This window comes from Etheostoma cragini, chromosome 3 (genome assembly GCF_013103735.1).
Source record: "Etheostoma cragini isolate CJK2018 chromosome 3, CSU_Ecrag_1.0, whole genome shotgun sequence".
NCBI lineage: Eukaryota > Metazoa > Chordata > Actinopteri > Perciformes > Percidae > Etheostoma > Etheostoma cragini.
Genome location: NC_048409.1, coordinates 21,778,119 through 21,805,388, shown reverse-complemented (window position 1 = coordinate 21,805,388; position 27,270 = coordinate 21,778,119). Strand labels below are relative to the sequence as shown.

The 27,270-nt window shown below is 39.0% G+C and overlaps 1 protein-coding gene across 3 annotated transcripts in view; it reads right to left on the bottom strand.

The window, feature by feature from the left end:
- lsamp (limbic system associated membrane protein) overlaps positions 1 to 27,270 on the bottom strand; it is a 603,277-nt gene that overhangs the window by 188,645 nt on the left and 387,362 nt on the right. For 2 of the 3 annotated variants that reach the window (XM_034862364.1, XM_034862356.1), the window contains exon 2: positions 2,194 to 2,272. In XM_034862364.1, the coding sequence (XP_034718255.1) occupies positions 2,194 to 2,272 (79 nt within the window). Of the gene's footprint in view, positions 1 to 2,193; positions 2,636 to 27,270 lie in introns of those variants that run through there. The other variant, XM_034862347.1, reaches the window with a different exon arrangement.

The window sequence follows — 27,270 nt, the reverse complement described above, 5'->3', positions numbered from 1 at the left end:
ACTTGATTTTTTATTTCACAACAATGTATATATTTAAGTAATGACTAAAGGTCCCCTGAATTAGTTTTTAGAGTGTAGCGAGGCTTGCTACTGTGTGTTCGGTCACAGTGGTTGTTTGGCCACACACTCTTTCTCCGCTCCAGCATCTCTCCTCTGGTCCCATGAATGTCATGACTGTAGCCACAGGCTCCACTAAAGGAGCAAGGGCCTTATTACGCCCCCAGGTCACCAATATCCCCTCAGCCTTCACAAAACCCAGCTTATGGACTCAGATACACTGTGTAGCTCGACAAATTACAAGCCAACGGCCTCCTACCCCTGCTCAAAGTTCTCACGTTTTTTCTTATTCCTTTCCCTCCCCCAACCACCCCCATATCCAATTTGTCAGGTGGAAACTGGGTGTGAAAAATGGTTGTGTTTTTCAATGGAGCCACAGGGGTCTGAGTTGCAGTTTATCGTTGCCTGACTGACAATAAATAAGAGGGATCGCTAAAGCCAACAACATACATTATAAACATCAAATTAATTATGACGCCGCCTGAGCGATTACCATAGACAATTATTCAAGGATCGTTTATCAGAGATAATAGTTAAAACAGCGGACTTAGGATGCAAGTGTTTTCTTGGAAAGGAGAATCTAATTTGGCTTTGGCTGAGTGGAAAAGCCTGCCACCACCTCTAAAGGAGATAGACTGACTGGGTGACTAAACAGCTGAATATAGCAAAGACGCAGTCAATTGGATTTGTAAAAGTGAAACAAATAGCTGTGACCCTTTGTGGGTTCAACAGTAACTAAATCAATTGACTCATTTGTTCAGCAGGTATCTGAATGGATGACACCAGGTTGAAAAAACGAATCCATTAAAGGGATGTATTCCTTCTGTGTGTTTGTGTGTGTGTGTGTGTGTATGTATGTATGTATGTATGTACGCTCAGGGCACATGTGAGGAAACATGCTTGTGTGTCGGTCTGCAGTCTTTTCCAGACTGGCTGTGTTGGAGGTCTATCCTTTGCATTCTATATTCTCACACTAATTAGGCAGGACTGGGTGTTAGTACTGTAAATAAAGCATGAAAGTAGGGAGAGGACAGAGAAAGAGTGAGCGGTAGGGAAAAATCAATGTGATTGAGTGTTCTATGTGCAGCCTATTATACCACTGGACTTCCCTACAGTGCATGGGGGGGGGGGCGTTGTTTATACAAAACAAAAAAAATCTAAATCCCCTTGCAGCCTGCCACAAACACATGGGTCGGATCATGTGAACATTGACATCTGCCGAGAAGCATCACAATAGCATAGAGATGACAGCTTGCATTGTCGAGGAAGTGATTAGGTTGGATGTGAGGCGATTGGATACAAAAACGGTAAGAGACTAAACTACATTTAGAGACTGGAGCTTTAAATTCATGGGGCAGCAAACAGGGATGTGCAGCAATCAGGTTAAATTAACATCTTTCTGACACTGATGGTACTTCACCTAACTACTTGTCCCCAACAGCCTGCAATTCATCTTTTCTAAACATTCAACAGTGATTCGTAAAATCTCAACAAGACTGCGCAGTTCTCTGTCTACTCGCATAATCCACTTATCAGTGTCTAGATGCCTGTATTAAAAATTAATCCACTCACAAACAGCAACTCGGACACCGTGACGCACTTCGTTTTGTTATGCTGTTCTTGAATTAAGTAAAAAAATAAAAAAGGAGCCTGGGTGACCACAGCATCGGTGCGCCATGTCAGCGAAGGCATAAGCATGTAAATCCCCCCAGAAGAAGGATGATATGAAAACTATAACTGCATAAGAATAGGGAGGAGATGGAGGGATATTATATATAAGTAACCAAACAGACAATTCAGTCAAACAGCGTCAATTGCATTAATTATCGTATCGATATTTTTGCCAGGACTGGTTTGTTGGATAAAAGTTGGAAACGTAAGCAAATTAACTGTCATGAACATTTACCACCTCCGTTACTTATGTGTAATCTTGTGGAAAATATAAATTAACCGCAAACAAAACAGAAACAATAAAATATATGTAGTCCATATCTTCCTTATGACAAATTGCCGGAGTCCAATAAACGATACCCCAGGCTACAGCGATCTGCAACAAGCAGCTGTCGCGGAGGAGGATGCTGCTGTGCATTCTGAGGGAGACGGTAAGAGAGGAAAGTTGGAAGATGACTCTCGTACCTGATAATCGCTGTGTCGCCCTGGCGGATGGTGATGTTGTCGGTGGCCCGCTGCATATCCACACTCCGGACGGGGAATCCTGTGGGTATAAGAAACAGCAGTCTGAAAAAAGACGCCTGCAATTGCCTCCAACACGATTTTCGTCCGACTTGCATTTTAAAATCACAGGAGCGCGCTTTTAGGGAGCTCTAGATCCAAGGGTTAAAAAGGGGGGGGGGGAGGAAGAGTAGTAGTTGTCCAGACTTCTCGGAAAACGCGGGATGACTTTTATGTCCAAAGCTGTGCTGAAGGGATGGGTGATACGGTTTCCCTTAAAAGAAAACGTGCTATGTTGTGCGGAGTCCTTGTTCTATAGTCCAGTGATGCGTAATGCTCTCTGCGTAAAGGGACGGCACAGCCAGCAACTGCGATGGAGAGAGGCAGGCTTCTGATCTGTCCCCCGCCCCCCCCCCTCTCTCTCTCTCTCTCTCTTTCTCTCTCTTTCTCTCTCTCAGATTATCCAGCCGTCTGGCTGTGATGCTCCCCTTATTGGTTGTCAGGACAACAGCACCACCTGAGGTCCCTTTCAGTGATACACAACTAATACTAGCAAAATAAGTGAAAAACAAATAAAAAATAAATAGGAATAAATTAAATTCAATTCAATTCAATTTTAACAAAGTAAAACAAGTGTACAACACCAAATAGGAGACTACAACCAACAGTCCTGACCAGGTCGACATGTTATATCTTTCTATCTAACAACTAGCCTACTGAATGCTCTTATCAGCCCGGAGGGTAAGCCAAGAAGAAAAGACACTTTCTTAGTTCCAATCACTGCAGCATCATGTTATCATTAGTCTTCAGACAACCTGTATGCTCACAGGTATCCTGGTATTTAGAGCAGCAACACTTTCTTTACTTAGTTAGGATTTAGTAAGGGGGGGGGGGGGGAATTAGGTTCAATCTGCTTTTAGGTAGTAAGCAGTAAAAAGTGTCCTAAAAAAACAGCTACACAATCGATTATTTTGTTTGTGCATTTTAGGATTTTCCCATTTAATTACCGTCAAGGACTCCTGAAACACATTTAACTTCTTTACTTACTTTTTACCATGTTACTTCACCTTTACAGCTAAAATGAATTAAGTGGAAAAGAAGAGAGGGAAAAGATCACTAACAGTCTGTTGACCATAAACAGGGCGAAGCTCAGCTGTGAATAGCTTAACCAGACATAATCATCTCTTGTCTAGACTGCCACGGGTGCCATGGCATGTTGCTCTGGCTCGGTACGCAATTAAATCGACTTTCAACCTAAGAAGGGACCCAAGTTTTGAAGGTGAGCACTTTTCCTTTCTAAGAAAAATGTGAGTGCAGAGTGAGCTTCAAATTTCACTTGCCAATCAAGTAACGGCTTAATAGGCCATGTCAAACGTCATTCGACGACGTGCTTAATGAACTGCAGAGTAAAAATTTACGCAGTGCACTTAGCATTTTATGTGATTCAGAAAATACATTAATACTAATGTGAGTTGTTGGCATTCATTGCATGGTGCATTTTTTGTTTTGCTCTAGAGGTGTTTGGTTAATAATTTTGAATCAGACACATTACAAAGTTTTAATTCTAGTTAAGTACAGGACATGCTGAGGATATCATATTTTACTTGAAAGTAGAATGATTAAATATGAGGTTAACATTGCACTAAGTTGCATGAACAACCCCCCACTCCCCATCTCTAAACATAATGCTATTGTTCAGAGTGAAGCAGTGCAAGCAGTGTGTTTAAGCCTTATTTCCAGCATCAGCAGATTTTAAGCACCAGATCAGACATAAACCATTATTTTACAGCCCTACCCCTCCCTCCCTGTAGCCTACTGTGACATGTTAGCTTCACAGCTACAGCTAGATCAGAGAAAATACGTACAAAATACAGTGACATAATTGGTATGTGAGTTTGGCTGTGCTAATGTTAGTAAGGAACACTACAATCTTTCCCTTAATAATCAGTGCCTGTTACCATTTCCTCAAAGCTTCTGAAGATTTTTGCTATCTTAGAGATTGCACAGTTTTTGAAAGTGCACACGCATTAAGACCATTTAAAAAGGGACTACTGGGCTCAGAAGAGGAGAGAAGAGTTGCTCCTCCGCATACAGATTTGTACAGGAATGGCTTCCATGTGGCATCTAGTTATTTTTTTAAATTTGGAATTCTCACAAGTCAGTCAGTGATCTGAGAAATATTGTATGGAATTTTTATAACTTGTCCTTGTATGGCAGAGAGAGAGATGGAGGAAGGGAGGCCAGGGACACAGCATCTTTAACCAGTTCTTAACAAAAGGCCAGTGATCTCTCGCTCAACCCCACACTGGAGAACACACACACACACACACACACACACACAGAGACAGAGAGGTTATTATCATGCAGGTGGGATGCTCTGGGTTAGTTGGTGTTGTGGTTTAGAAAGCAGAAGTGGTCATACATTCTGCTAATAGAAATACATAATATACTGTATGTAAATACAACAATAGATATATAACATTTCCCATTCAAGGAACAGTGACATGGTAACATTAACAACAGTTTTCAACAGCCTTCCATTTACGATAATGTACAGCCAAATATATAATAAGATGACAAACCCACTGATGCAATATCATTATATTATAGTATTTGTTTCACTGGCGATATATACAGCTTATTTGTCTATACTGTGTAATTCAGGAACAATGACAGGTGTGAGTTGTGTAACATGCCTGCTTTTTTTTTTACTGTACCACAGAGCGTAATAGTGATAATGCATAACATATTGAGTAGAAATACAAAATAATTGGTATCTTCTATAATAAGTAGGGCAGTCTGTGACAGATGAATGATGAAACAATGACAGTATAAGGGGAATTAACTTCAATGAAGAGAAAGCAGAACATGATCTATTATTCAACTCTGTATAGTTCAGAGGAAGGTGATAGCAAGGAACGCCCCAAGAAACTATTTTATTGAAACACAGTAGCAACTAATGTAACATATAACTAAAAATCATGTCTTTGCTTCTTCATGCTTGGCAACTGAGGCGATCACACTGCATTGTAAATTACTTTAATATTTCTGATATTTCTTTAGCAAGACGTGACTCTGCCTTTTGTGATTTTTTTTTTTTTTTTTTCATGAGGTCTGCATCAAAGGGTAGCAACTATAAAGTGATTTTATTAATACATATTATGAGATGCCCTGACTTTCTCCTCATCTCATTAGTCATAATAACTCCAGCGGAGCGACTCGGCATGGTCTCGCCAATCAAAAAAGGGAGAACTCATAACAGCAGATAAAAATAGAGATGTATGGCTTTGACATAAAGTCAGAAAAATCCACTCTTTTCAGTGAAGTCAACCGCAAATCTTTAAATTTTAAATTAACACATCAGTGAATCAAGCCTTCAGTCTATGACATAGCACCCGCTTTGTTGGTTCAGAGACTGACTGACTCTTAATACTTTCCTCAATAGCCCTTTAGTTGAAATGAAGCAGGGACCTAATTTGGTTGCATTATCCCACACTTGTTATAATTTTTAAAGCATTTAATATTGTACACAAAACCTAGAAGGACTGGTTTTTCTGTGGCTATTGTATAGCTAATAAGTATAGATAATGATCTCATAACAGAGGCATTCCAGTTTCAAGCTATTTTAAAATGACTGTTGATGTACCCGTCATCGGTTTACTTAGGAACCATGCTGCTGGTTTTTGTCTCACAAAGTCTGCCCTTTTCAATTGAGTTGTTGGAGAATGAAGTCAGTGAGGCTGACTGTAGTCTTGCCTTCACCTTTGGGAGTCTTCTTCAATAAAGCAGATGTAACCATAAATTTCAAGAGTGACAAGGGCTGCACCATGGTTTACAACACCATACCATGACCTGGATTTCATCAGTATTACCTGGATGCATCATCAGTGCTGAGATTTCATCATTTGATGTTTCTCTTCGTCATAGTTTTGTCATCCAGACACCTGTTGTAGGGTTATTAACTCTCTTTTGAAAAGTTTTAGAGACAAAATAGTGTGTTTATATCAAGTCTTTCTTGATGGACTGTGTAGGCTTTTCAATCGATTTTATACCAGATCAGTTGACTTATCAAGGTTTATTTTGCTCAGCCTGTAAAATAGTTGTACAACATGTTATTGTATGTTGGTTAAGTTAAACCACATACAATAACATGTTGTACAAAACATGCAAATAGACAAAATACAAGCAAATTAAGAAAACAACATCATTAATTTGACAACACACGCACAGCATTCGGCAAAAGCGCTGCAACACAATCAAATATATAAACGTGCTGCAAATATAGAAAACAATGCAGAAGAGAAAAGCACACAAACGACGAAAAAAGAAGCGATGAAAAAAGAAAAGCAGATGCATACAAAAAATGCTGCATCCAGTTTATGCAACGGAAGTTACCAAAATTACCAAATACCTTACCAAATAACTGACAATCAATCTCTATTCATATTGTGGAGCAATTTGTGTTTGAAATTAAATAAAAAAACAACAGACAGGATTTCTAGTCCCTCCCTGTTTAATCAGCCAGCCATTTTGAGCTACAGCTTTGTAGAGACAGTGGGATTCATCAAACTGAATGAATCCCCCCCCCCACACGTATAAACACAAAACTGCCAACTCCATTGTGTTGTGACCAAGACATCTGCTGAAAAGGTTTTTATATTCATTAGCATGATTTCCCTACTGTTTAGTTCAAAATCATCTAAAACACCAAAGTACAAAGACATAGCGGACCGGACATGAGCTTTCATTTTGAAAAGTCAAAGCTCGCTGACGGCTCCAGCCAGGAGGGCATGAGAAAGGAGCATAGACTGTATAATAATAATGATATTATTAATTTAATATAAAGTCTATGGACGGGAGGCATGAGCCTGGAGGTCTCCAGGCTGCAGCCATACCTGACTAATAAAAAGGCAAAACTGCTCTCTTCCTGTGGGGTCTGTTCCACTTAGCGCACCCTCTAGAGGTCTGGGGAACTTCCGTTGTGTAATCTGGGTGCAGCATTTTTTTTTTTTTTGCATCTGCTTTTCTTTTTGCATCATTTCTATATTTGCAGCGCGTTTATGTATTTGATTGTGTTGTGTTTATTTGTAGGGCGTTTTTCTGAATGTTGCGCATGTGTTGTCAAATTAATGAAATTGTTTTTTTTAATTTGCTTGCGTTTTGTATATTTGCATGCGTTTTTGCAAGAGTTGCAAGACGTTTGCCTCTGTCGACCATCGTAATCTTGGCTCATCTTTGAGGAACATTTATAATGTCACACACCATCATGACCTGCACACACAAGCAAACAACGGAATTCATTAATAAATTACGCTGATAGTAAATATATCAAATATGGCATTTCACCTCGGCTGTTAAACAGCTGTCAAATATCGCACAGTGGAAATTGCAATGTCTCAAAGTCTTTTCACTCAATAAAGTCCACAGATGGGAAGTCACAGTAGTAGGAAACAATGTGGAGGGGAAGAAATACTAAAATAATAACACAGTCTTAGCATTCACACAAACAACCCACAATCAGTCGTACAATTAACTTTTTTGTATTTGGTATGGTAAGCAACGTGTGCAAAAAATTCACAAACTTTGGCTGCTCACCATAGACCTACTGCTATTTCAAAGCCAAATATTTCACTTCATTTGCTTGTAAACCCAATATTTTACAACATGCAGTGTATTGTGCCAGTGTAAAGGTCAACAGAAAACCTCACAGCAGCAAAAGAAAAATGGACTACAATCTCCCAGCTGTCCAGCCAAAGCAACAGAAGCATCTAGCCTCACTTAGATGCATTTCCTCAGTGAGATGGCCACTGGCTTATGCACTATGCTTTTATTCCGACAAAATTTTATAAAATGTAAAATAATTCGTAGATTTTCCTTGTATTCTTTTCTGTAATTCATTTTGATTAACTAAGTGTTCATTATTGTGTGTTCCTAAATATTTTAATACTCTACATCACTTTGGATTTTACAGTCTCCATCTTTGGGCCTAGGATATATACTGATGTTGTATGAAACACAAACAATAGAGAAGTTTCATCAAGAGGAGGATCTATAATAGAATTCAGATTTTCATCTTCCTCCATTGTGCATCTAATATCTGCATGAAAACAAATTGCACTCGGTTCAGCTATAGAAGCTATAGAAGATCAATGAGGTAGGCTCGCCCCTCAGATTCCTCTTTACATTTTTTTCTCCTCTTTCAAGCCAAATACACTTTGTATCAAACTAGAGCAGACTGCATTAGCAAAACATGCCCATATACACACACTTACTGTAAGTGTGTGTGCATGTATGTGTACGGGACAAAAACACTGAGACAAGAGAAAAAAACAGAGTTCTCTTCCCTTCATAAAAAAAGGAGTGTATGCATAATTTCCCTGCCATTCCAATCAAAACCTGAGTCTTGGCAGGAAAAAGCATGATACGCAGGAAAAAGGATACCCAGCAACGTACTCAGCAGTATACTGTATCCCCACTAACGCACACACACGCACAGGCAGAGACACACATGCACAAACACACACACACACACACACCTTGGCCTGAAGCCTCTTGCTCTCTTTCTCTCTGTCAGCAGAAAAATAAAATAATGCAAAACTTTGGCAAAAAGCTTGGTACATTGTAGGCAAAGTGCTAAAGTGATAGTTCAAAGTTTAGAGGGAACATGGGAACACTTCAGTGAATTTTAATCAGTGCTTAATTTAACTGCACAATATTTTTGCAAAAGCACTAACTTCCCGGCATACCAGATGGGTGAAACAAATCAATGAACAATCTCTGGCTTTATTCTACGCAGCAGTTGAATACTGCATTTATAATAACTTGTTGGCAAAAGATGAAAGTAACATACAATCACCTTTGGGTTTTGGTTTTAAGTTTTATTTTTCTCTGCTTTTGGTGAGATTAAAATCAGAGTAACTTATGCTGCCTTCCCAAAGAAGCCTGTTTATACTGGCATAACAGATACCTGCAAAGGCTGCCAACACCAACTTGCACAAGACAACACACGCAAATTCAAATGACACATTAAGTATAAAAAAGCACTCCAAAGCCACCTTTCAAGGCTCTTTTGCATACATGCTTAACCTTGACAAAGTTTTAGCGGACCTGTGAGTGGTTTTGTGTGTGACCAGAAGTCTAATTGAACTGCAGTTCAGATGTTATCTTTGTGCAGACCTTATGTACTGAACTTCCTGTTAGAGAATGATCTTCCTTCACCAGACGGTAGATTTTGTGCTACGTGTTCCCAAGATCCACAAAGATCTACAGGCCAACGTTGTTGTATGGGATCATTACTTAAGAGACAGGGCTGGCATGCTCCTTCACGTTTGTTTCTTGCTCCGCAATAGCTTCTGACTTTGAGTTGGTTCATATCATTTAGAGTTGAAACACAAAATGAAATGGTCAACAAATATCTCTGAATAACATTTCTTCTAGATATTAAGGATTCCATTCATCTTAGATACAATATATACTGTAGTTGTACAGTATGAAAAAGCACCGCACAAGTGTAGGGCAAAAGAATTAGCATAAAAACAGCATCATATTTGGATGTGAAAGGTATTTGTATCTCCTAGCTCTCAGATTTTGACCGCGTCACCACTCCTTTGCTTTCGCACAATTTGCCATCATAAAAGGTAGAGCAATTGCATCTATGGGTCAACTGGTAATGCAAATGCCCCAGGGCTCCATGGTTAGGAGAGCCAATCATACTGTGACTCACACCACATCTGTACATTGCCAAACGTTTGACCTGCGCTTTCTCAATCAAACGAATTGCTTTAAGTTGGGCCCTGAGGGTCATCCCTCCTCTTGCTATTCAGTTCTATTTGAGAGTTCAGGCATAGCGAGGCTCCATGCTGAGGAGGATTGGTTTAGCAGCAGCAGTAATGTTGAAGGTGAAAACCTACGGGGTAACAAGGTCCTTGCAGAAGTACAAGGATTTGCAGTCAAATAGATCGAAGGAGCTTTTTCTTGTGAACACAGGGCAACTGTACGAGTCTGTGTGAGAGTAAGTCCATGCTCTTCACTTAAGTTGTTGTTTCTCCGCATAACTCATCTGCTAAATTAGGGGATGCCTTTCAAAAAGTGATGGATGACTAATTAAGACTTTCAGAGTATGAGCACACACCAAATGACTCTGAGGACTGTGTACATAAATTAAAAGCAATGGTGTGAAATTGCCTCATTCAAGCACAGACTTATACTTTTAATTACATTTTGTAAATGTGAAGGGGTATTTCAGAGATTTTGACACAAAGTAGTCCGAGTCACGTTAGGGTTGTAATACTAAAATATAAAATACACATCGCTTGGACAGAGTTATCCCACTGATCTTTTGGACATAAATTAACGGCCAATTAAAAAAATACATTTTAACTAGAATGTAGCCAAAACATTTAAAATCTAGAAAGCCCAAAACATTTACAATCTAGAAAGCCCCCATCAAGCAGAACTACATCAAAGCAGCACAATCCTTTAAATGTTTTTTGTGTTAATAAAAAAATAATTACATTATTTTTACATCTAACCCTACATTGCGATAGACATCCTGACATCCTGACATCCTTGACGTTTGTTTGAGTGTTTGCCCCCTTTTTTACCGTGTAACTAACAGATCCCAATGTAAAACCTTGTTGGCAACCAAACATGTTACATGTGTCTAATTTCAGATTTCATATTTATCTTCCATCACTGAGTTTATTTCACCATTTTTAACATGGGACTGTGACACATGACCGCGGTGCTAGTTTAAATCATGTCACCGTTTTATTTAATGCAACCGCCGATATTTTAAAAACATAGCTAACATTGTGAAGTGGAACTTAAGTTTATGCAGGAAACATATTTAGGGTTAGGAAATCATCAGGGATAGGCTTAAAAAAGTTAACCATTTGTACAAAAAGCTACCTAAAGTAAAGCACTGTAATTAATAAGCATTCCACATATTTGTCACTGTATCCATCACAGTGACTGCCACTGTATAAAGTTTGGATGGATGTGCCGGAGTGGCGTGCGTTTTCCTAAACCAAGACTTTCACACAGGAAAAGTCCGGTCCTTGGGAGTGTTTTAATCTGAACCACAATCTTTTCAGCGCCTGTGTGTCTCCTTCATATACAGTATTCCTGAACCATGTACAGTAAACCCTGCTAAGTTCCTCGGTAAGTCCAAGTTCATGACATGAACATATTCAAAGTGCAAATATCCATAAAGTATAGTTTCCTTTTAAAGGAACCCCCTGCCGAGGCTGATTTACGTATCGATCCCAAGCACCCAGAGGCACAGCTTTGTAAATGCAACTGATGTGCTTCTTATATAACTAAGCTGTTTCTTCAAAGGAGGGGAATCAAACAAGTAGGTCAAATACCTGCCAGATCAGATTGTTGTCTTTTTTTAGTCTGCACATACACTGCAGTCGTTTACTGATAATGGCGCCTATGGCAAGAAACAGTTATGTGAAAAAATTTAAATAATTTATTATCAACTGGTAGGTGGAAAAGATAAATGTCAGATGTGAGAAAACGCAAACCTATCTCTACCAACCTCCAAAGATGTGAAATCTTAAGGAAGAAAACCCAGCAAGCATCTTCTTACAGCACTGATATTTTTTTGAGTCAAGTTGTTGCAACACAGCAGCACCATTAGAAGCAAACAGCTAACTAAAATTGCATGTGATTGGCAGTTGGAAAGGCTGAGTGTCTGTACTGAGAAGGATTTAACACATGAGTAAGTGGGTAAAATTGCTGAACATCCACAAAAGAATTTCTCAATAAGCTTTCCCAAAAGCACACATGTAAAAGGGCCCTTAGGAAGAGAGTGCAAACAGGCACATACATGCACATCTAAATTATTCTTTCTTACCAGTCTGGTTAGCCTCCACATCTTATCTCTTCCCCTCCCACTCAAGTTTTTCTCTATCCTTTTTCTCTTGCTACCTCTGTGTTTCTCACTCAACCGAAGATTAATTATATAGACCCTCTCATTGTTTTGTATAAACAGAGTGATTCCCTGGATGATATTCTCTCTGAGGACTGGAGAGCCACAGGCCTATCTCCAGGCCCTCCTCTCTAATCTGCATTATCCCTCTGTTCTCTTAATTAGGAGGCCTTGGTGGACAAGAAGGCACAGTAATTGCAGGCAGTTGTTTTTAGAGATTTCTCATTTTGGTCCTCCCTTGTGACACACTTTTTCTCCCCAAGTCATATTTATTTTTATCTTTTCATCTTCGTCATCTTAGTCTTTTTTACTTTACACGTTCATTGTCTTCATCATCATCATAAACCTGTTTTTATCTGCGTAGTTTATAGAAACAGAGGCAATGAAGAGAAGCTAAAGGGCAGAGTAAATAATTAAGGGGTACGGAATTGCCAAAAGCCACAAAAGTCAATAACAAGCCAACATAAAAGCTTGAATGACCCATTGCTTATTAGGTGTTAAAGGGAAACTGCAGGGGCTTCATTTCTTGGGATAATAGCCTTATTTCATATCTAATAATTTTGTCTTAACGAGAACCTGCTCTTTCCTGACAGAAATTAATATATCTCTCTCAGGTGAAATACAGGGTAAATGTGTAAAGCAAAGGAAAGACAAGACTGGAACCTCTGGCCACAGCCCCATACAACACCCAAGGGATCTTCACCACCTTCATGTATCAGCTATGACACAGCTTTGTAATCCAAGAAGATAAACAGTACTCTCTTGTGTGTTTACAGTCAGCATGGGCACAGTCAAATCTGTGGATGTGCACATTCTTGGTCAATTAATATGTACCTTGCAAAAACTTGGCAAATGAAAATGTGAATGAAGTAGGAAAATCCTGATGGATATACAGTATGGCATTTATGTCTTTTTAATGTATTATTTGAGGAACGTTACAGGCTCCTGAGCAGTTTGCACATGATGTTTTTGTCTGTTACCATTTTCCTCCCCTTTAGTGGAGCATAAGCTTCAGTGGGAGTTGAAGTTACACCCTTTATTTGCATCAGGAATACTTCACTAAGCCTGTCTCCATTGCACATTGATGCATTTTGCGTTGAAAGATCCTCTCCCCTTCAACCAAGCATAGAAAAACATTTTTGCAGGTTTTTATGCACAAATTTCAGTCTTAATGCCAGGAACCCAGTTGTCTTTACCATCATTAGTTTTTCTTTGTTAACATTTTTCATAGCAAAGTGTTTTTTTGTTGAAAGGGCATTAAATGCCCTGCACGATTAAGCATGAGGTTGGAAAGAAGAGTAGTTCTATTATTACTTGTAGAAAATGTATAGCTGATAAAGAACCAAACCCTGGCTAATAATGGTGTAATTGGCGTGCGTTACACAGATTGAACTCTTGTGTTTTTTGTCTCAATAATTCAGAGTCTGCATCCTTTACATTTCAACACTGACTTGGTAGACAAGGCCGATTTTCTACAGCGTCTCCACCAGGTGCAAGTAATGTGGTCTTTAGTCAAGATCTGGAGGACACAATCACTTTGTCATTTGTCGCCTTCAATAACACAAAATCCATAATGCACATGTTTGCTTAGAGTGTCCACCCAAAAATCCAACCTTTAAGTATCAGGTATCCACTCTCTGCAGGCTTAAAAGGCTGACACAAAGAACAGCAGCTGCGGTTCACCTGAATGGTGGTCGTTTCATAAAGTTTCCTGTTTCAAAAACATCAAAAGAAACCTTGCAAACCCCTCAAGCAGAGAAATCTCAAAATCCCTTGTGTGCGCTCTGTATTTTCAAATCATCTATGGATTTGCTTAAATTAGGCCAAATTCATAGAAACGATACAGAATCACCAAAGATGGGAATTGAACCTGGTAATACATATTATTTAGTCCTTAGGTTATATATATATGTATATATATATATATATATATTTACACAGTTTACACTATGAATGATTAGCTAGTGCAACCAACACCTAATTACTTGGACAAACTAAAATAAATTACTGAAACAGAAGAAATTCATGCCTAAACACATGTCCATCATTTTTGATAAAAGTATTAATAACATGGAAATAGCCTCAGTAAAATCCAATCTAATGCAGTCAGCCTCCTTTGGTGTTTGAATAATGTTAGTAGGTTGGCAGATGCATGTATAAATTTGTGAATGTAAAATGGTTGGTGTTAGAAATTGTTTGTGTCACAAATTGTTGTGTGCTTAAGATGTTTATTCTGTTAAACAGAGTTAGTTGTGGGTTGTTAATTGTTGTGATATAAAGTTACTACCATGAGTGAAAAAGGTACGCAGTTAACAGGGCACCCGTTCTAAATTCAGTTGCTGATTATTTTGGCCATAGACCAGGTTACGGTATATGAAATGTAAAAATCATACGGGAAAGTAACACCAGTATAAACTTTTGTACTGCCCAGCACTAATTTATTATACATAAATATGAAAAGCATGGAAAGCAATTTAATAATAATTTATTATTTAAGTGAAAGGAAATTATATATTGCAAAGAACTTGTATAGACTTCATTGTTTTCCCACACTGCACAACAATTGTAAAGATAAAATCAGCCTGTAAACAGCAATTTTGTCAGGTACACTGTAAGTGAAAAGTCCTGCAGTCCTCTTCTGTCTAGAAGTATTTTTCTAATTTATTTTTCTGCTACAAAAAAGTTGTGATACAACTGTGCTAAGATAGGGAATTATGTGTAATGTTTAACAGTCATTCAAACACATCTTCATGTGTGCTGTGTCCATTACCTGACTTTAAAAGGGCTGTGTCTTCTCTCGCTGTGATAATTACCCTTTGCAGAGAGCTGCTGCTGAGAAGGGATATATAGAAAGAGAGAAGAGGTGTAGAGGAAACTGGGGAAGGTCAGGAGGGAGTGGAGGTGACCTGATTCACACAGACACGCACATACACACTCTCACAGGAGCATTCACACCAACTATAATCCATCACTGCATTACTCGTCATTCCTGGACCTGCCATAATGACCCAGAGCTGTCTGTTTTGGTAGAAGCCAGAGGTGAGTCCCGGGGTAGGAACAGACACACACATAGACACACATGCAACCATCCTTGTGGTGCAGAGCAGCATTGCAGGTCTATCTGCTGCTGCACTGGCTCTAGTAGGAAAGCTATAATAAAGGGCATAGGCAGCCTGCTGATGATTACAGGTTTATACTTGAGTCCAAAACTTTACCTCCAACCAACCGGCATGCATGACTCCAGTGAACAACCCTTGCAATTTCAGCAGCTTATTATTATTTTTTATATTATTTAGTGTATTTCTCAGGGACAGTGCATATAAACAAACATTATGTTTAAGATGTCAGCTACGACCTATGGCTACTATCCAGACTATGTGAACATATTCTCACCGCTTGGCCAGGTGCCCTTGGTGTTTGTACTGGATGCACATGGATGTTCCTTTAGCGTCTAGCCCTTTGGCGTAATATAATGGAGCACTTGGTTGGGACTCTTAGCGTCACTTTTTGATGGCTGCGTCGCTTAACTGACACGCGTCAGCAGAATGGGACAGTTAGCTTAAGGTGAAGATTGTGGTTGGGGTTATGAAATAGAAGTTTCAGTGGGATGTGGGCCAAAACCGGGACACAAACCCCAGTCCCCCATGGTGAAAGTCCTGTGTTGTTTGACCCATCCACCACCCCAACCAACCTCCTTACACAGATTTTTGTACTACTCGCTACTGTTGTCACTCTCAATACTATGTCATCATACAGCGCTGCAGGTGAGTTGCTGCCATGCCTGGTGCATTCAGGTGTGTTCTATACAGAAGCTAAAGGGTCATATTTGCATCGGTATATGATAATCAGAGCCACTAACCGAACGTCAGATTTTTACGAGTTGGAACCTCAGAGTCTACATCAGAGGGGGCAACAAGGAAAGTGTGAATGTGTACAGGTGTCAGACAGTGATCTGTGTTGGGACTTGGAAGCTGTGGTGTCCATTTGCGAAGACTTGTGCTGGTGCCACTCAACCGGGTGACTCTTTGTTGTTGTGTTATTCACATGCAATTTGGTAATACTGGGATGCTGTGTCAGCTTTAACTGCCTGGCTGAGGCCGTGTTAGGTAGCGACTGTCCTGAAAATCCCAGGAAAATGTGTATTCTTAAAACTGACACCCACTCTAGCAAATAATTGTATATCATACTACACTCATCTAAATCATAAAGTGGTGATGCAACACAGAGGTCACAATCCAGTGGTCCCAAATGAACAAAAATTGCAGATCTGTCCTCTGTAAATTTAAATTGTTGTGTGAGGTGAAATCCCTAGCAGGAATTGCTACGCTACTATACACAAGTCTGCCAGCACTCTGTATGGAATATTGATATGACATCATACCTCTAGTCACTTAGTATTAGGATAGTAATACATTTTATATTAATACATATTTGAAATATTTAGCTTTACTCCAGCAAAAATAATGAATCACTATACTGTTAAAATGCTGACTTTTAACTTGAAAGATGCTTGGAGGTGTTTTGATTCAATGTTGGTAGTGTTGGGCTCACAGCAATTTTCAGCCTTGGGTGGTACTGTGTGAATATAAAGGGTTTACATGGTTCAAGAGACGTAGATGCAAACACCCACAAACTAAACCTAAGAGTCAGCACTTAGTTTGAGTTGTGTTGGAATTTCAATTTGCCGGAGTACAGTGTGTGCCCTCACACTTTTAGCTTGCACTGTATTTTCTGAGTTGTGAAGTCTGCCTCTAACAAGATTGTTAACAAACTGGCAGGATGCTTGTGTTTATAATAAGGGGGTGGGGGGACAGTACATTGATAATGGTATATCTGTTATATTATACCTTTGGTTTCAGTATACTCAGTATGGGATTACACAGCCATGAATTAACTACACTGATGATACTTTGGATTTTCCGTTTAAAATACGATTTAGCAAACTGAGGTTTTGTTCAGTCTGTCTCTGCTGTGCATCAATGGGCACTTGGTATTTCAATTTTCTCCCATTATATTGATTCTTTATTCTATATAGCAATTTTATGACAATAACATTTTAATCTCTGCACTGTCAGTAGACATCAGTCAGTAGACCTCTCTACTTTAAAACAAAAGCTTTAGCATCCAGAACTGAACAACACACACACGCACACATACACACACAATACAACCGACCCCTAATGCTGTTGTTTCTGTCTGAGATTGATGATATAAATATTTCATGATTCAATCAGGGTCACCCAGAATTCAAACAGAAAGAGAGTTCAAACTTCTATGGACATTAAGACATTGCTGATGCAAAAATTGAGTTTTATATAAGAAATAATGCAAAATATGCTTCACAACTTGATCTTTACATGATTCTGTCAGCCATACAAATTCTTAAAAGTGGACTAAGTCCATGGAAATTTTAAGCATCAAATACTCACTTTTGGAAGCAATCGAATGCAGTGTAACTACTGTAAATACAATCATCTTTTCAGGGTCATATTTCATGCCTTCAGGCAATGGTAATTAAGTTGTGGCCTCAGTCTCACTATTTTTTGTTAGCTTTTTGTGCACATTAGTAAAAAAGGAAATAAAAATAGTTTGCTTTCAAAAAATGTTGTTTTTGAGAAGTCACATAATGCGTTAAAAAAAGAAAAGTTGGCAAAACTGAACGTACAGTTAAAATTAGGTCATATTCTCTGAGAAAACTAGCACAATTTACAGAACTGGCTTTCTGTTTTGTGTGGTTACAAATTGTGCAGCAATTCTTATTATTTTTTTTATTATTAAAAAATCTCCTGGAGAAAATATGTCAGCCTTAGTGTAGGTTGACCAAGTCAGACATGTCATCAACTTATGTGCTGGGATCTTTGACAGACTAAGTATGACTCTGAAGTCGCACTGAGGGGACATTAGAAAAGCTGGAGCTTTGCTTCTGTGGTGAAGTGTGTTTTGCTGCTGAGCACTGTGCCCAGAGGGAACATGCACAGTAGAAGGAGCACGGTACAACTGATGGACTGTAACTACTTTACAATTAATAATATATAAGTAGAGCTCCGCTGCCTCTAGCCAGCTGCAACCTACAGTATGCGATAGCCTATCATCTACTGTAAACCACTGACTTTAATGTTTTAACCAGAGGATGAAATGAATTACGTTAATTGTACCAATAGTGATGTGAATAGCGGCCTGTAGATGTTATCAGGGTGGGACTCTTATAAATCATCAAAAGTTTCAAGCCAATTGGACAATGTGCACTCAAGTTACACCCACTTCCTGTTTGGATAGTGAAACGCACAAAATGGCCACCCCGCCACTGCTATGCCCTATGCCGAAAAGTTTTCTTTTGAATATCTTTTCATCTTTAACGTCTTAAGATGGCACACATCAAATTTGAAGTTGATCGGATGAAATCTCTAAAAGAAGTTCCTTACAATTACGTGTGGGGATGGACAAAATTGCTAGTCTGGCTAACACCAGACCAAGCCAGCAGTGGTCTGGGGAGTCTGCTCTGTATTTTCTCTGCACAAGAGGTGTGGCCAATGGGGATAGTTCAAATGACTCTGTAGGCAATTGGATAGTCCTTCAACCAATCAGACCAATGATCCGGATGACGTAGAAGTGACAGTGGCATCAACAGGTTCGCTGCGCTTTGGTGGTGTTCAGATGGCTAAAAAAGAAGCTGCTTGGTCGCTTCTTCATGGTCATCATGTTAAACCCGCCAATAGCTTGCCAGGCAGATAAGCCAATCTGTTATTGGTTCCTGCAAAATCGTAAAATGAAGCAGGAGAATTAAATGTGCACGTTTCCAGACAGATTTATAGATTTCAAGGACTTCGCATGCTGAGTAATGGCCTCCAACGTTTCTATTTTCTCTATGAATCTTTAGAGTTAACATGCACTAAACACAAGTTAAATTTGCACTGCAGTGCCGCCACGCCTAGATGCTCAGGACAAGAACAGCATGTATAGTTATCTTTATTGAAGTGAATTAGGTTTAAATCGTTGTCATGCATTAATGAATATTTTAGCAATTTTACACATAATGTTCCACGATGATCACATTACAAAAAACTGAAACTGCACTTCAAAATGACATAATGACGTCAATACTTTTAGAGAACCCCCCAACATTTCACAATATTTCACGTTTTCAGGGGAGCTGAGCTCCCTCTAGCATCCCCAGAGTTCCAACCTATTCTTCTTAGTGGCTGTCCGCATCTGATGCAACAAAAAAAGCACCCCACGGCGTGAGTGTAGAACTTACTGTGGAGAAAAGCATCTAGACGAGGTTTAGCGACTAGCATGAAAGGGGGAAATTCCGCTTAGGGTGGTTGGTCGGTGGGGTGCACGGGTCAAACACAGGACTTTCCACCCGGAGACCGGGGTTCGTGTCCCGCGTGTGTCCTTAACTGTGCCGGTATTCCCGCGTGTCACAGAACTGCAAGCCCTCCCACGACCTTTTCCTAAACCCAACCGTCCCGTTCCCACGAGTCACGGAACTGTAAGCCCACCCACGAGCTCCTTAACCTAACAGCATCAACATGGACGCCAATAGTCCCGACTGTATTATATGATGCTAAAGGAGCCCTTTACCGTCAATAACAAAGACAAAGGCACCTGACAAAGCGCCTGTATTTTACGAGATGGAAGTGAGAATGTGTTGGTAGTTTGCACCCTGCTTTAGGCTATGGATGGCTGTAAACCACCAGTAAATAGAGTCAAAGTAGAGTTTGCAAACCGTAAACAAGTTGCCACGTTAATCTACTCCCATTTGTTCTATGGGTTGTTGTTCTTAAAATCAGCTACTATTGGCCATGTTTCATTTCATCCCAAATGAAGTTCAAAGTGGGCAGCTCCCAGAGGCTAACCCGTTGCCGAATCCGAAAATTAGCAAATACGTGGAGCGTGCAGAAGCTGAGGTGAGCTGAAGCCTGCAGTATGTGCTTGCCTCGTCTCTGATAGCTGCCAACCTTTCACTCAAAGAGGAATGTCCTTTGTTTCCATACAGCTTTTCTTATTCAATCCTAAAACATGTGTCTAAGATGAATGGAAATATGGCTCTTGATTTGATTTTCCCCACAGACTATCCTTGCAGTTGTACAATCTAAAAATGCACTGCATGTTTCTACATATATCCTACAGAGTATTATCTGTGCAAATTCGAAAGGAAAATAAAATGTTTCCAGTTTACATAGAATTCAATCATGAACAATGCTGTTCTACGCAATGGAGTTTTTCAACATTTGATTTTCTAAATATACTTTGCAGTGTTTTGAAATAGGACACACTCAATGTGAAGGACAATGAAAAATGTGTTTGTATTAAACATTGTTTTAAAAGTCTAAGCAGGGTTTTCACTAGGCCCGTTTCGTAGCTGCTTTATGTAGTCAGAGTATCAAAGCAAACTGCTGTGCCTTTATGTTGACATGTTTCTTTCTGTCCTCCTACTGGATCTCATAGCAACAGAGTTTGGCCCCAATTAAGCCAGTTTTCAAATGTACAAAAAGTGAAACTGTCCTGAGAGGTAGAGATTTCATGTTTTACCCCTCTTCATGGAGCAGTAATTATAAAGTTGCCTGAAAACGCAGACTTGATTGTTCAGTAATGACTGTCTGTCCGACGCACAGCGGGACAGATAGGCTGTTCTTCAAAAAAGCCATTTTTTGAGGAATAAAGATACAGATCAAACACAAAACTAGAATTATATGAAAGACATTCAGATTCAACATGTCATCGTCAGTACAGTTGGAAGTGCAAGAAAAATGAGATCTTAAAAATGTGGAGCATTGTGAACTGCCATTGTGCATAAAACAGCCCACTCAGACGGAGAGCTGGAGAGGATTTCTTTAACACTATAATGCAAACAAAGGTACACTGAATATTCTAGGGAGAATGTCTTCATTTGAGTCAAAGAAAATATAAAATTCCTTAATATATCAGGTTTACAGCATCTATTACAATAATGGATATTCTGTTGCAAAGCTTCAGATGTCAATTTTAGCGTCTATAATAACTTCCAGTCTCTTGTGGCTAAGTATAGTGTAGTCATGAGAAAGAATATCAGACACTGTACAGCCTCTGTTATTTTCTGTTATGGTACAATAATTGATCCCAAAATGGAAAAAGGTAAGCTTGTTTGAGAACAAGCCGAGAATGTTTCATTTTGTTGGGATCACTATTTGAGATTGTGGCTGACACTGCAGTCTGAATTCAGATTGGTCCATATTGTTTTCATGTATGTGCTTACATCATCAGCCTAGTTCTCTGTTTCTTATCGTTTTTATAATGCTCTGACTGTCTTTCATCAGAATGACAGGGCTTACAGACAGTTTGCTGAAATGCATGTTAAATCAAAATGGCTGTTCTAGATTTAAAAGATCGGTTTTGGTTTGTTAAAAAAGAATGATATTGTAAGTCCATAAAAGACATTAACTTTGATATTAAAGGGATTAGCATCACAATGCCACAAAAGACCTTAAAACAAGCCACATCTTTGTATCTATTTTTATATCAATAACCTTTTAAAGCATTGCCAAGAGTCCTTTTAAGTCTTTTTTTCAGGAGGTGTGAGGGTGGAAGTCTTATGAAGAGATTCTATCTTCAGATAAGACTATAATGAATAATGATGCACGTCTCAAAAAGAGAAAAGCATTTTTAAACGTGTGACACAGAACTGTCAAGCTCTCCAGTCAAAACAAGGTCTTGAGATAAAAAATAAAAAATCTATCCATCAACTGCAAAGAGGTTTAACTCAGTTATTATCCATTTGAAAATGCTGTACAGTAATAGGAACATTATACAACACGGACATTCTACATTGCTCTGTTGCTGAAATCACCAATATTGCATTACAATTCAAGACACTCTTTAACTAATTTACTAACTGTGAATCCAACAAAAACCCTTGCTGTTGAAAGAATATAGCCATCTATCATTATTAGATTCTGTATTGTGCTACACTGCGATTAGGAAATCTTCCAGTGTGGTGATTCATTAGATGCTGGGTATGTGCTCTTTTGATGTCTGCCTGATTGATTGCTTTTCTTCTGCAAAGCTGGGAGTTGTCTAACTTTGCCAGCATCTCTTTTTGGTTGGAATTGGCTCGTAGTAGAATAGAAAAAAGAAAGAAATAATAAACACCCAAAGATAAATGTGAAACAGTCTTACATCATTGGGCATTTTCTGGTAATAATGGCACTGGCAAAACACTTGAAAATAAGTAATTTCATCTCAGTGAGCACAATACAAGGACTTTGCAATTATGAAGGTGTGAACACTTAACTTAATCAGCACTTTATTCACCAGCGAGTCTTTCTAGCTCCAAACATTTAATTCAATGGCTCACAAATTATCTCCCTCCACAGTAATACAAATACTGAATGGAAATTGGGACAAACAAAACAATGTTTTCTCTAAACCTGCACAACTTCATCTCAGAGAGAAAAAAAAAAGGAATATATACAAATTAAAGAAATACCTCTGTACGTCTGTATGCAAAATAAGTATCTATAGCCAAGGTCTGACAACTAAATGGCTCTTCTACATAGATTCTTTACAGAGCCTGGACCCAACTTAAGGAAAACGGTTAAGGAAAAAAAAAAACAGGGAAAAGAACCGCCACACACAGGACACGCCGATAACAACGGGACGGTTGTGGTTAGGAAGAGAATAACGTAGAAAGGAACTGCAACACGCGGGACAGAGTCCTGTGTTGTTTGACCCATCGACCATCCCAACCATCCTCCCTGCAGGGATTTTTGTCTTTTCAAAACTACTTGATGAAGTAATTGTTATGTAAACACAAAACAGGCTTCCCGTTGAAATACATTACTTCAAAATTTGTAATAAACACGCACAAATAACAACATTAACGTGACCTGTACATTGAATCAATGGATTAAATAACGTGACCATTTCACGAACTGCCATGAGACTGGACTGTGCTGTCGGACCGAGCCAGGTTAGCTGTTCCCCCCCTCCTTCTAGTGTTTTTATTAAGTTAACCTTACTGCTTGCTGGTGGTAGTAAGAGTGTAATCTTTCTTTACATCCAAGTCTTTTTTTCTCTTATAAGCATGCTATGAAAAAACTAACAAAAAATAATTACCAGGTTAGCTAAAACAGCCGAAAGTCATGTCCTTCATGAAAGTAAATTACCTAATAACTCCATTACCACAATGCCTGTCCTTTGTCAATATTTAAATAGGGTTATGCAAAAGCAATTGTGTTTAGTGATAAAATAGCCCAAGCAGTACCTAAAAACAAAAAAGTACTGGTTTATGGCTTCCCTTCTCATCATAGAAGGAAAAAAAGAGTTTAGGATTCGATCAGTGATGATAACAAAGAGAGGGACTGAGAAATTAATGCAAATACAAATCATACACATTATGAATTGCAATTGTTATTCGACATTCTCAGTAAAAGTATAGTTTTACATCAAGTTGGTCATGAGAACTAAGGTGGTCTAAACAACTGAAAATACTGCACATAATCTGTTAAACAGTGATTCAAAGATACCTTTATTCTTGTTTGTATCCCTTCAAGTCAATATATGATTCATAGTAAAGTTAAAATAGAGAAATGTGAAGAATAAAGTTGAAAAACCTTGGCATATGATGCTGTCCATCACACTCAGTGCTTAAAATATTAAATTCCCCCTGTAGCTGGTCTTACCATAAATGTCAGTGTCAATTTGGTAAAGGTCTCTCTAAAAATGACTCACATAAAATCACCATCTCCACCTTCTCAAGTAAGAGTGAGCGCTGATCCTCTGGGAGTGCTACTTTCAGTCTTCTGAATCTCAACTGTTGCACCAAACCAGACAGGCCTGGAAACTGCCTCAGGGACAGTAGGTGCCTTATTGGAATGATGCCGTAATGGAGCCAAGTTATAGATCAGAAAGCCAATATCATCAGACTGTTCTTCGAGGAGATGGACCATTATGTCAAATGTGGCCCTTACTACCCTGATGCGTAGACGCATAATCGTATCTGGATGCATGCAATTAGTTTATTGCAGTAACGATTGATGATGCCACAATTACAGTATTTTGTAAGAGGAAGGCCTGAATTTACTATCAAAGAATGGATGAAGAATGATCAACAGAACTTTGTTGCTGTAACTTATCTCTGAAGTGGCTGGGGGCTATCATGAATCATCTTTTTCAACCTTGACACTTTAATACTTAGCAAATGTCCCATTTCATATAACAAGACCTTTAACTGTGACATGTTCTACTACTTAGAACAATAAACCACATGTGATGTACATTTATTGATGTGTGGATGGACGGGGAATAGATTGTATAATTAGACCAAAAAAAAAAGAAGAAAATGACAAATGGAGGAAGAAAAACAAGCTTAGCATGAAGCCTGGGTGAGTATTTCAGTGGAGAGTGTGTGGGTGTGTGCGTCTAAGTATTTGCACACCAATGTACGTTTGTGAGGGATTTACTGCTTTAATCTACTGATTGCAGCAGTATAAAGGCTTGGAAGCTCTGGGGACTTGTTATGTCAATGAAACAAAGGACAACTGCGCTTGGTTCCAGAATGAGCATTTGACAAAAGCGCTGGTTATGATTCATAAGGTAAAAGTTAGAGCTGTGGAAAGCTGTGTTATTTTAAAGTGGATATGCAGCTATTGCTTACAGTGTTTTCACCTTTTGAATATGCTGAATGAATAAAAACAGTTAAATGTCATCTAAAAGGATTTTTTTCTAATAGAAATTGCATTTGGAAAAACACTTTTTATTCATATATTTTAATCTTTGTTTTTGTGTTAACTAATAATGGCACTGGGTTAAAAGCCAAATTGCAGTTAAGACAACAGCTGCAACCAGTTTGGCTGTCAGGGGAAAATTGTGCTGCAGAATAAGATGTATGTCATAAACTTTTGCTTCAGACAAAAACCTGTTGTCACAAAGCCACTTTTTTTTGTCTCTTCCATTGTTGCTCTCTCATTCACAGACATTTTTCTCTCATTTCTCCGCCCAGTTCCATTTCAAGAAAAGAAATCTGTCTGCTGGGTTCCATGAGAGTAAATAAAAAAAAAAATCATAATTAGCTCATTGGGGGAGCTGCATGCATGCAGGGGATCATTCTGATTTCGAATGGGTTTAACGCCCATGAAATTGCATATAATGGGAATTTGTCAATGGCTTATGCTCTGATTGTATTTCCCTGAGCAGAAGCGGAGACAGACAAAATTAGAGTCAGAGCAATAGCATGGTGGGGGGCTGAAAAAGGGGAGAGTGAAGAGGGGTGTAGATGGGTATATTTAAGCACCGTTTCTGTCTGTCATGCCATTATGTCCCCATTACAGTCCTAATCACATTGGGAGAGAGAGGAAGTTGAGAGGAAGGCAGGCATGCTGCCTTGTTCACAAACCAAATCTATGTTCTCCCAAAGCGAGACACATCATTAGCAGTGGACACATAAGATCATAGTGATTTGAATACCGAAGCAACAATCAATGCTTCCATTCACCCATACATATTAAATAGCCAAGCAACCGCTGGGAACAACAAACTTCACCCTCCATATAGCCTACTGACTGAGTTTACTTTATCTCTACTCATCTTAAGCAGCCCTTTTATTTTACTTCCTGTCTGCTTAAGAGCATTTTCGCCTCACAGTTACTCCACAACCACACTCTCTCAACTGCTCCCTCCCTGCAGCCAAAGAAAGACAGACCTCAGCCAGTTCTGAGGCCCAGCCTCATTTATTTGTGGCTTGTCCCCAAGATATGGCTCTGCTCTGGTCTGATCTGCACTCAGCTATTTCCCCAGCTCTTTAAAAGCTCACCTTATCTGAAAGACAGCATCAAGCCCTGGCTTAGCCACAGTCTTTGCCAATAATCTGCATTTCAAAGTGGTTGATTAGGCTGGGATGCAGAGAGAGAGCGTGGGAGAGACACAGAGACATAAAGAGAGAAAGCGTCCAAACAAGTTCACTCAGGTGGCTGACATATACTTTTACCCAAACTGCTGCAACGCATGCAGGTGCACACCATTCGCAAGCAAGCATATATTCACATACACAGTACACTTACACATTAGAATAATGTGCAACACACATAAACATAAACACACACACACACCTCTCTCTCTACTTGATTAGCCTGACCATGCAAAACACCATGCAATAATCTACAATGTAACAGCTCAAGGAGCTACCATTGCTTTGGGAACTGCCCAATAACCCTGCTGCCCCTCCTACAATAAAAAAAGAGCACTCAGAGCACCTGATGTTCTCATAAAGTCATAATCAGATGGACTAGCAACCCATTTTTTTTTTTTTTACAGATAGTAAAGAGAACATGTCTGTGGGTGTGTGTTGAGCCTTTCATCTGCACCCATAATTGCATGTATTTGACAACACTATCACAGGTCTCATATCAGAGAGACTGTGCGTCATTTCAAAAGACCTCACTGACGCAAACAAATGTGTCATCTTCAGTGTCATCTTGTTGGCAGATTTCAAGGATGATAACATGTTTTTTTCTAAATTAAGATTTGATTGTAGTTCATTACTCACTACAGATATGTGATCTTCAGGATGTAATTCCACTCATGTTCAAATACATCTTTTAGTTAATTATTTAAAAAGAAGGCTTTGGCTTTTCAATCCCAAACTGCAAAACCTTTGCAATGCCCAAACAATCCCTGTTGTAATTTGCTATCAGTGAAACTATGTTCAGACAAATGCACATACTTGAAAATACTGCTTGTGTCTCAGAAAATATGGAATACTTTGCTATCTGACAAATAAACAATAGTTTAATGACAGTAAAAATGATAAAATCAATGAAATGATTGAAATGAAATCAATGTTACTTCTTAGCCATGCTTAATTGACATCTGGTCCTCACCCAAGAAAAAGAAATGCATAGGTGGATTGTGCAAGCAGCTCATAACCAAATAATAATAATAATTAAATTTCTTGTTAGGAACTTATTTTAAGACAATGCCTGTTGCGCTACTGATCCTAACTAAGGATTTGTGTTGCATCTCATGTTAACCTACCCTCGGACACTGCTGAATAGGGCCCCGAGGCTCTGGAACAGCCTGCCCGAGGAAATCAGGTCAGCTGAGTCAGTGAACTCTTTTAAGTCACT